Here is an 11,902-nt window from a genome sequence, read left to right as displayed (position 1 = left end):
TTCCATTTCTCGTAGGACACAGCTTCAAAACATTGACAAAGTGCGAAATCCCTTAAATTCTTCAATTTCATCTTTCAAAGAAGTTGCATCACATGACATTTAGTTTATGCACTAGATTTCATAATCATAAATCCAACAGCATGACAAGAGGATAGATAGGCATCAAAAATATAAGAGACGCACAAGGCACATCGTACACAGAATACCATCCACAAGGATATATGTAAACTACTAAAGTCTAGCCTAGCCTAGTCCAACCTTAAGTAGCCTTTGGGAAATGGTTGGACAACACTTTTGCAATTCTTGGAAAATCAACCTTCTCCTTGCCATAAAAAATGGTCTTCAATGTGTTGTCACAGTAAATCTCTTTCTTATTAGCAGGGTTCTCCAAAATGACATTGAAATTATGAAGACATTAGCAGAGAGCCAAAGAGTAGACATTTTAGAGGTAGAAGACAAAAAAATGGTACTCATTGATCCACCAAAACTTCCAACACTTTACCGTTTTCCCAAATATATTAGATGATAAAAAAATATCTCCTTTACTTAAAAATAATGGTCAATTCAAAGATTAAAAATACAGATTAGAGAAGCATCTGCATAATTGTTAAAAGGCCTAAAATCATTTTCAGAACCAAGACAAGCATAATGAAACAACCCATAACACTCGTATGTGTAATGTCACATCTGTTCTGATCCTGCCAGAGAAGGGTCCAAGTGACAAGCATGGAAGTGTTGTGCTCAAGAAAGATTGTTCAACGTTACCATGTTCAGGTAGCATATGCACTCAACATCTCAAAATACATGTATACAATCTATAGAGATATCAGCTTTGAGTCTAACCAACAAAATATTTAACATCTTTGTGCATTCATATTATTATACTATGCTATACTAGCCTTGACCCTGATCATAACAAGGTGCAATTACTGAAGTGTGCAATGCAGAAATACTAAGCATAACTTACAAAATTACAGTTTGCAGTACTTTACACTGCAAAATTTTTTCCATTACAATATAATACCCACATCAGTTTTGTCCCTGAGAAATGATTCATTTTTTCAATAAAATCTTTTGCATGCACAGGTTTTATCATTCCCATCGAAAGAGTCAAATGGATGAATAAAAATTAGTTACTAATTCATTATCTGGCATGTACGGAATGAAAACTGAGAACAGAGTATGATAACAATGCATAATTCATACTAGTAACCATCATAAAACGTTAAGACGATGTTCAAATAACACAATAAAAATCCAAAATAAAAATAAATAAATAAATCATTGAAATAGAAATTATATTCATTCGACAAGGATTAGGACCTGTAGCTTTTGTGATTTAACATACTCCCAGATTTCTTGAACCAATGAACTTGGCGAGAGCAGGAGAGACACTTTGGACCTTGAGTATGCCAGCATTACTAGATTTGGCCTTTGGAACTGTAGTGATTGTGGTAACTTTAGTAGCAGACCTGATCGCAGCTATTAGAGCTCTACAATTGCTGGCAAAAACCCTAGATGAAGCTATGATTATTTTAAATTCTGGGAGAAAGCTGAATTTTACTATTTATATCCTATGATTTTGGTAGCAGTTAAAGATAGAATATAGCTGTCATCCTGTATTAATTCTGTTAATAAAATTTGTATTTTAGAAAAATTCTCTTTGCTTTAACCTTTTCTTTCCCTTTTTCTTTTGAAGGATTTCTAAGAAAAAACCATTTTTTCTGTATTTCCCCGTCCCTTGATTTTTCAATTTGTCCAGGTTTCCACTTCTCTTTTCATTGTTAATGTCTTTGTTGACCTCAGAAAATGGCCAACAGGTATCATTAGGAGATAGTGTACGCGTGGACCCATTTTGTAGTGTTTCTACTGTAAATAAGTTTGTAGAAGAAGAAGAAGAAGATAGAGACAATGTATTGTGTTCTCTTTTCTATTCAAGGATACATCCTTAAACAATACAAGAATTGTTTATTTATGGTGATCAGGTCGACGTGGTTATCATTGGATTGGATCTACGTGACCTGATTTGCCGACCCTTTGTATCACATCAACTCTATTCCAGATTAATTACATTGATAGATTTTTTACTGGAGGTCAGTCACTCTACAAACATAGGCTAACATCCCTGACAATCATTAAATGTGCACGTTACGTCAATCAATTCTAGAGATGTCCCAACTAAACTTGCCAAAGATCTTAGATACTTCAGAAATTCGGCAACAGAAGTTAAACCACCTCAGAAAGAAGGATAGGGCCACTTTGACTATTCTCAATGAAACAGCCTCGGCGCTCAATAAGACAATTTCGGATGTTGATCCCTTTTGCACACTTGCCACGTGTCCAAATATGAGGACCTCCATGTGGGTCATTTTGTATGATTAGTAACAATAGTCCCCCAAATCTATGTACGATTCATGGGAAACATAAAATTTACAATCTCTTGATCAACTTCGGACAAGGAAAGAAATCCATAATGCCAGTCCCCCAAGTCCAATTGTTTACATATTCTCAAGAATTTTCCAAATGTCTACACCAATGACCATCAGGATAGGGGCTGAGGCATATGTGCCTTGTACATATAAGTGGCCTTTTTCAACGTATATGGAGATTCGAATTTATAAACTCCCAAGTTATCGGGTGTAAAATTCGAGGTGATTTGTACCGTTGCTGAAGTAGTTAGAGTGTCAACTGAAGTTGCATGCTATACGAGACGATTTGAGTAGTTTGAACGTCTTTCATCATTTTTTACCACAGATTGCTATGTTGTCATTTGTCCTTCCCGAGGAGGGTGGTGCTCTCAATTTTCAACGTATTCCACGTGTTTTGATCTGGGCATTAAAGCTGAAATGTTGGTCTCATCGAATGGTCTATAAGTGACCTACATTTGGACGGTCCAGATCTTTGAGATGTGACGGTTAAAAATGCATGCATTTGCCCATAAAAGACTCATTCTTGAACATTCATTTGTTGGTGTAAATTGCTTTGTCTCGTTTCTTTGCAATATAAACCAAAATCATACTTGTACTCGGTGGATTTGAGGAGAGTTGATGCGAGAGATTGCTTGGTTTCGAACAATTCTATGGAGAGTACAAATTGGGTGATCCTTGGATGTGGTGTACGGGATGCTTGGATTCGTAAAAATGGAGATCAATCTTCTTTGAACGCATTGGGAACAATGCTGAAGTGCGGAGGGTCGCCCAGTGCCTTAAATAAATTATGTTGCAATAGGGTGCGAATTTCATCCGAAGCCCCTTGGGTCGCACCATGTGGATCCACAGGGATTTGTACCAATGCACCTCCCCTGGGCAGCTAGGTAGTCTTCTCTGCCAGCATTTGCTAGGCAGAGTGTATTGTAGCCATAGCTTTAAGTTTCAACATGGTCTGACAGACCTCAGATTGTAAAGGTTGTAGTATGGCACATGTCCTTAAAAGGGAGAGGTTCAGCGGTTTATGTGTCTAATGTAGTGATTATGCTTTATCATTGTTGATCATTTTTTATTATGTTTGCGAGCGCTTTGTAAGTAGCTGGTTGCCATTGATTGCAATGTGTTTGTAGTAATAAATAAAATCTTCATCTTTTTTATGCGAATCTGTGTTTGAGCTGGACTTTAAATCATTACTACTTTGAAGTTGGGCTGTTTCGAGAGGGTCGCACCCTTGCAATAGTCCTCCTTTGTTTTTTATCCTTTTATAGGCGACTTTTGTGCCTTTTTACAGAGGTCGGCCTTATAAGATTGAACCCTTCGCGTTATTTTGCCCTTGGGGCTGGTTTTTATTTCTGAGGTGAACCCCTTCGGGATCTAACCTCCCTTAACTAGGTGCCACCTCTTGGGCTGGACCTCGTTGACGTTTGCTGTTAAGCTCACATTTTGAAGTACTTCTATGCGCTAATGCCCTTTGGGCTATTTTCTTCTATTCCTTCAAAGGAATTGCCTTGAAAAATGCTATGCATTTTGCTGAGGGCTTTGGCGGCTTCTTCTTCTGGCGTGGAGTAGGTCATATCATATTACTTGCCCAGAAACAGTATAAAATGACACGTATACTGCACTGGTAAGAATGGTGTAAAGGGTCATGAAATATGCTAGTCTTATGTTACATACAAGCTATCAGCAATTCAAATGTAGCTGTTAAAACAACGGGGAACTAAAAGTGAAACAACTTAATAAACATTTGTATAAGTATCTATAGTAGATGTTGCCTAAAGTTTTTGTTGAAGGAGATGAGGTTGTGTGCCGAAGCTACCTACTTCAAATACATTATGAATGAAGCTGAGGCCCTCATTTTCTTTGTCTTGTGTGTATCTTTCGATTTTGCGAGTCAGTGTTGACGGCTAGTACATAGTCCTCCTTTCTAAGGCGTCCACATATTTTGGGGATGATTCCATGTGGGGTCTTTCCTTGTCATTTTTTGCATTTGGCGCTTTGATCGAGGTGGTTCATCTTTACCTCTTCTTTGAATAGACTTCTTTTACATGGCTCGGTTTGAAGCTATACATAGGGTAGGGCGATGCTCTCTTTGACCCATTCTGATTCTCTTATTTAGATGGGGCTGAAGTTTTTAGCCTCGAAATAGGAGGGTCGGCCTTCACCTTTTGAGCTAAGGCTTTCTTAGATAATATAATTCTATGAGACATATGCATGAGCTACTTTGACAGGAGAGGACAGCCAATCACACTTTTCAGCCATTGCTGTTGAGGGGTTAGCTCCTACTGGCTGACGTTATTGGGCCTGTCTTGGCAATTATATGCCTTAGCGCCTCTTTCCACAAGAGGAGCTAAATGGCCGAAGTTGGCGGTTATTTTTTTAGACAAGGCCTTTTGTCTTTCTCATGAGGGTAATTCTTAAAACTTCCGTCTCCTGACTATATCCTTTGTTTGGGATGAGGAAGACAACGAATCACTTTTTTGCGAAGTTTATTTCCTTAGTTCATCGACCTGTTGTGAAGGTCGGCTCATGTCAGTCGGAGTTGTGAAGTCTGGCCTGGTAGTTATATGTCTTAGCACCTCTTTCTGTGAGAGGACTTCGCATGTGGTGATCAGTTGTTTTTTTATAAGGACGTTTTCTTGGGACTATGCCTTTTCTTCTTACGTGATCAATCTCGGTTGGTCCGTATCCGAACTAGTGCAGCTCGTCTTTCACGCCTATTCCTAGGTGGGGGATGCATGTATCTATGGGCAAAATCATCTGGGGTTCTTAGTTGAGGTTGTCTATGCTAATTTCCCTCTAACAAGGAGTTAAATAGATGTGGCCAGTTCAAGGAAATAGAGGGCATCTGGCCTAAGCAGGCGGAATGGGGGGTCGATCCTGTCTGTTTCTTATAGGACCAAGCCTATCGAAGACACTGGCCTGTCTCCTTGGCGCGTTAGCTCTGCTGCATTCCAATGGAATGGCAGTCTCCTCACTTATTCAGTCGGTGACGTAGTCGGTAACCATGTCCACATCCACCTCTCTTTCTAGTGGAACGACCTTCTCGTTTTGTGAGGAGTTGGCCAGTTGACCTTGCATGTGATCCAGTAGTTTTCAAATTGCAACGTTTTGCCGGGAGATGGTCCTCACGTTTGCTGTGACGGCGGCCAACTCTCTGGTGAGCTTTGTTGCTAGCCCGGGCCTACATTGGAGCCACTTCTTTGGTGGCGGGTCGGGGGGCAGTTGGCAGGGGCTCCTGGATTATTGGGGCACTCCGCCAGGATGTCTCCTCGCCAACACATTTTTTAGTCTGTCTTGGTGCGATTTCTTTTTTTGTCGAACTCATGGCTGCCCTTCTTGATGAATAGCCTTTCTTTGGCTCCGTTTCTGGAGTTGTTTTCCTTTATTCGGAATCCATAGTTGTGATGCAAAAAAGTATTGGATCGAGAAACAAATCTTGATCTAGCTACAAGGATGAGGCTTCATTTAAAATTATGGAAAGCCCAATTCAGTCGATAAAGAAAAAATCTCCTTTCTAAAATTAGAAACCCATCGGTAAATGCGCAATATGTGACTACCGTAGATTGGCCGTAGATAGATGAACAAGCCATTACTTTTCTATTCATTATTATTTCTTTTGCTAGGCCCATAACTAAAAAACCCACTTTCTTACAATTACGAGGTTTATTCGAATATGAAATTCAATCTTGGAAATACAGCATCCCGCTGTTTTGTGCTGGAAAGGAAAGAATATCTTTTACATATCCACCCAGTTTGTCAACTTTTTGGGAAATGATAAAAAGAAGAATATCTCTACCTACACTAGAAAAATTCAAGGATTTTTGTTCTTGATCTTTTTTTGAAAACTCATATTTCGTTATCTTTTCTATGGGATTCTCGTGGTTCAGCTGTTCCAAGTTTCTCACAGACGAAGCCAATTTATTGACCTCCGAAAATGGCCAACAGATGTCATTAGAAGATAGTGTACACGTGGGCCCGTTTTGTAGTGTTTCTGGTATAAATAAGTTTGTAGATAAAGAAGAAGATAGAGACAATGTATTGTGTTCTCTTTTCTATTCAAGGATTCATCCTTTAAACAATACAAGAATTGTTTATTTATATTGATCAAGCCGACGTGGTTATCGTTGGATTGGATCTATGTGGCATGATCTGCCAACCCTTTGTGTCACATCAACTCTATTACACATTAATTACATTAATAGACTTTTGACAATAGGTCATGTTACATCAATCAATTCTGAAGACGTCCCAACTAAACTTGCCAAGGATCTCGGATACTTCAGGAATTCGACAGCAGAAGCTAAACCACGTTGGAAAAAAGGATAGGATGACTTCGGCTATTCTCAGTGAAACAACTTCGACGCTCAATGTGACAGTTTCAAATATTGATCCCTCTTGCATGCTTGCCATGTCTCCAAATATGAGAACCTCCATGTGGTTCATTTCGTATGATTAGTAACAACCTTATTCTTCTTGTTTGAAGGTTGACGAGGGCTGGAAATATTTAAAATATTTATCTCTCGTGGCTAAAACAAATTAAGAAAAGCGCACAATTTGCCATCCTCCAGAGAAAGGAAAAGACGTGTTTCTTCTAAAACAAAATTTGAAGCTTATGCTTAAATATCAAGTAATTTAAAGAGTAACGAATATAACAATTTTTTTGTGCAAGTGAACATCTTAACATAAAGAAATATTAACAAAAAGTGTATTTTAAACGATAATACAAAGAGTAATGCGTTTCTTTCCTAAAAATCATCCCTAGAATATTTCGAAATAACGAGTTTCTACAAAGGACCTGTATGAATTTTGGATCATGACTAATTTTGGCAAATTTATGGGCACACAACAACTAAAGATGCACAAGAGACGCCCAATAATATCAAGAACCTTTTCTTTTCCTACCCTTAAATAAGAAATGAAAGTCAAGATACACAATATTAGCCATCGAGGATCTCTTCAGCACGTAAGAAACAAATAGCCTTTTTCTTCAATTTCCTCTGCTGTTACGGAAAAGGATAACGTTGGAGACGATCGATCAGATGAAGAATTAGAGCTATTTCACTGATGCCGATGCCTATGGTGATGGCGATGGGGATGGGGATGGGGATGGCGATGGCGGTGTTTACTTGTATGCTGCTTACCCGAGTCTGAAACCTCAGAAGAGCTTGAATGATGATGCCTGCGTCTTCTGCTCCTCTTCTGATACCTACCATCATCTGAACTCTCTGACGAACTCGACTCGGAATGTTTTTGCTTGCTTCTCTTGTGTTTCTTCTTTGATCTTCTCAACTTATCAGCAAAAGAAGATGACCCTCTTTCTCGATGATCACCCGATTCCGGACTAGATGGCAATGACCTCTTGTGCTTGCTCTTACCTGACTTCTTCTTGGGTTTGCTTGAAGAAAAGTTGGTCAGCAACTCAGGTAGATCGACCCCGCCCAGGAACCCTGCATATCAGATGGAAAAGGACAGATAAAATTCACGTCAAAAAAATCAATAACTTGATGATTCCCTCGATTTTCACAAAGTTCGCACAGAGGTTTCACCTCCATATTCATCGAAAATGTCCTCGGCAACTATCTGCTGATTGGGGTCTTCAGGATTGAATCCACCATGAGGAGGGCTCATACCGGGCTTCTGTTTCAGCTCCCACTTTAGAGGCTGCAGGACAAGTCAAAAGGATTAGACATATGGCTAGAAAGTGAGCTAGGTAGATAATTTTTCTTGGAGCACAATATTGAACGAAATGGAGGTCATTTCTTCTGATAATTCCTGACAGAACTGAATATTTAGTGGCCAGTTTGAAATTCTAATTTATTATCTCGTGGAGCGTAATTCAAAGTAAACAGATAGAAACCTCAATCAATAATTTCAAGGAGTTCATATATATCACTTGGAAACCGCTTGTATCACCAGTTAGAATTAGAACTCGCCATATGTCATTTTGTAAGAACAAATAAACCATAATACAGATCATAATGCCCTGTGCATTATATACTCTAATGTTTTCTGCTGCTTCTCCTTAGATTTCCTTACCAATACATACAAATTTCCTTAGTAATATATATTAATACAGTGTATAGCCATTCATTAACATAGGAATAGAGACTCTTGATAGCTTTGATTTCAGGGTGCAGTTGTAAATAATTTTATACCTGTTTCTTTTTTTTGTTTGAGACGACGAATTATGCAACTCTGAGATGTGATGTGTCTATAAATGGGTTTTGAGTTAATTCAGCATCTTGCAAAATTGATTGGTGTGTATTATCGAACACAAACCCAATCATTAATGACCAAATCACTCAAGGCTCGCACCTTGCTTAAAAAAAGTTCAGGTCCCTCTCTAAATTGAAAACTCAAAGAGGACCTAGAAGATAAAAATCTATACATGACAATTAAACAACTAAAAGCATGGAATAGTTTTTCCAAAGATAACCTCGCTAGGATTGGTTTGAGCCAGTATAGCAGTCAAAGGATCATCTCTTTTCAATCGATTCTCCTCATTAGGCATTATAGCATCTTTCAATGGACATTCACGATCGCCACTTTGGTGACCAAAATTTCCACATCTCAGACACTTCACATTCCGTATCTCGACTCCAAAGGGTTTCACCCTGGCAGGAGCACCAGTTTCTAACCTGGAAATGAAAATATTAATTATATTTACAGCAGCAAATACATGGACTAGGATCATGAAAGAAACCTACAAAATGACAAGGGGATCATAGTGTTACACAAACTGTCACTTTGGCATCCCCCAACACCAGACCCACAGTTGCAACACCAGCATCCCCCACCCCCTTAAAAAAAATAACAAAAAAAAAGGACACAGCGCAAATCTTACTCGAACAGATCCTTAACAAATAACAACATAAGTATTGGGGGAAAAAGGGTCCACACTGCCTACAGATATAAAGCATGTTATCCACTGCTATAAGAATGTACAAGATATAAGTAGAAGAGTATGTAGAAAGAGGAGAAATTAATTTATTTTTATTTTTTTCAACTGGACTATAAAACCAGTCAAAAAGAGACAAGGTACTAGAATCTAGCAGATGATTGAGAATCTGGCCTAGATCGAGAAAAAACTTTAGCAGGTTAGTAGGAATAACTTTAGTTGCCTGAACTTTGGTTGGAAGAAAAATTGTCTCAAATAGATAATTTACTAGATGGTATGCAACTACCATGTGAGATAAGCGGAGCTACATAAGAGTGGAATCCTAATATTTTACGAGTCTCGGAAGCTAGGGTGGCATTTCTTTGGAATAAATTTATATGCCAGTTATCGGGACAAGAATCAATGAACAAGTTGTTGCATTTGCACGAGCTTATTGACTGTACTAAGCAAGGAAACGATCCTTGGACAATGATTATGATTTTCATGGAGAAACCTTCGATACTTTAAAGCTTATATTATTTAACGTTACGGATGATTATGATTTTCATGGAGAAACCTTTGATACTTTAAAGCTTATACAATTTAACGGTACGGATTTTTCCTCAGATGCCGGAAGAGAAAAGCACAACTTACAGAGGAACGGGGTATGGTTGTCTCATTGCAGTTATATAAAGAAGATGGAGAGGAAACAAATGAATTCAGCACCAGCCATTCTGCTTGTTTCATTACAATTGTAGAGCTAACTGGAGACCTCTGTTCTTAAAAAAGGGGCCAAATGACCAAATATAAAAAAGGCAAACTTTTATATATTTCATGTATCCTCAACAAGAGTCATCTGAAATTATGGAAGTATGACAGCAGCTAACAGATCTTATCAAAGCTTCTTGGTTCTTAATACGTGCTAGTTCACAAAGGCAGTTTCTTATTTACGCTCATGAATGATGTTGTAAAGAGCTATCACTGTCACAAAATGAAATCAAATATCATGTTTTTAATTCAAAAACATATTAAAACAAAAGTCCAATTTAGCACATGTGTACGAAGTTAAAAAATTTCATGGAGCAATGTTGATGGTAATCAACAAAGACTAGTGCACACACCTTGGAGCATTTTTAAGGACTTCAAATTGTTCTTCTGTTGGTAAAGTGCGGCCAAATACATCTTTTGGCCTTGGTTTCTTTTTCTCCTGAGCAGAGGGCATAGACTCTGTCATCCTGGCAAAGAAGCACCATTTACATTTATTTTTATACGTGCAATGGATTTAAAAAATAAAAAATCATTTGGTAGAGTAGTGATCTAACTATCTCAAAATGAGGTGTATATTTTATTAACCATTGTTTCATGTAAAATCCATTACACTGATGATGAGGCTCCAGCAAGAGATGGCTCCTCAGAGGCACTAATACTTTGGTCCTGCTTCTTTCCCTCAACCACCATCTCTGCAGCTTTTGCACTCTCCGCATTGTAACCAGGAGGTTTTACATACATAAAGCTTACAGCTTTCATCATCTCCAACTGCACAATCACAATCGAGTAAAAATTGCAATCATCCACCATCCATGCCTATGTTAAACTGTGATCAATCACTCTCCACTAGGATTCAATAGAGCTATGGTAAATACTATTGTAGCCTCATCTGAGCCAATGCCAAAATAACAATCCCATTCTACAAATGCATCTGTGAGAGAGATTGGAAATGACACTCCAAGCTTTTACTTATTGTTCTAGCAAAGTTTGGCATTAAATATTGCACATAGCAGAAGCAACGGATAATCAACTATATATTATGTTTCAACCTCCCAACATTTTTTCAGCATCATATATCTAATATCTCCTTATACAGGTTATATATGGATTTGCCTGTACTTATGCTGTTTTCTCCTTTTATACGAATTCTTTTATAGCCTTCAATATCCCATTTCCACTTACATTTTTATATAATTAGTTACCTTTTCTTTCTCTTTCTTGGAGATAAGCGCAGTCTGCCGAAAAAAATCCTGCTCTTGAGCATACTGTTAGAGAAAAAAACACAAAATGAATAAGAAAACGTTATAGTTTGATGTTATAAAGAAAACTTTGTTATATATAATGAAAAAAACAAAAGAGACCCACAGAGTGGCACCAAAACCCCAGGCGAAAAAAGAATAAGAAATTTAAAATTAAGAAACAAAAATGGAAACTTTAATGAAGACTCCAACAAAATACAATGTCAGAATATCAATGACAAAACAAAGCATTAACTTTCCAGCTGACTTGACAACAGTCAACACATGGTAGTTCTTAAAACAGATGCAGCTTGCCCCCTAGCAGCAATTTAAGAAGAAATAGCTGTCGTTTCTACAATGCAGTCTTTAATCTTGGAGTCAAGATTGAGGAACGTTATTTCCTTTACGACTGGAAACATTGCAAATTCTTAATGCAATCCCCCGAACACGCGCATTAGTAGTGCTGAAGTGGCTTTCCCGCAAGCAATACAATTAAGCGATTAAGCTCATTTCATGAGAAAACAAGAAAATTCATCGAAATTTCCTGATTGAACGCACTGAAGTATTGTACCTTCGGGGGGGGGGGGGGGGGG

General features: G+C 38.1%; 1 protein-coding gene across 1 annotated transcript in view; it reads right to left on the bottom strand.

Annotated features, from left to right (window-relative positions):
* Positions 1-7,082: 7,082 nt before the first annotated feature.
* LOC111398607 (uncharacterized zinc finger CCHC domain-containing protein At4g19190-like) overlaps positions 7,083-11,902 on the bottom strand; it is a 5,489-nt gene continuing 669 nt past the window's right edge. The window contains exons 2-7 of the mRNA XM_023025598.1: positions 11,274-11,336; positions 10,682-10,839; positions 10,425-10,538; positions 8,863-9,064; positions 7,973-8,087; positions 7,083-7,873 (exon numbers count right to left, since the gene is read on the bottom strand). Of these exons, the coding sequence (XP_022881366.1) occupies positions 7,485-7,873; positions 7,973-8,087; positions 8,863-9,064; positions 10,425-10,538; positions 10,682-10,839; positions 11,274-11,336 (1,041 nt within the window). The 3' untranslated portion in view covers positions 7,083-7,484. The remainder of the gene's footprint in view (positions 7,874-7,972; positions 8,088-8,862; positions 9,065-10,424; positions 10,539-10,681; positions 10,840-11,273; positions 11,337-11,902) is intronic.

This window comes from Olea europaea, chromosome 8 (assembly GCF_002742605.1).
Source record: "Olea europaea var. sylvestris chromosome 8, O_europaea_v1, whole genome shotgun sequence".
Taxonomy (NCBI): Eukaryota; Viridiplantae; Streptophyta; class Magnoliopsida; order Lamiales; family Oleaceae; genus Olea; species Olea europaea.
This window is presented reverse-complemented; position numbering and strand designations above follow the sequence as displayed.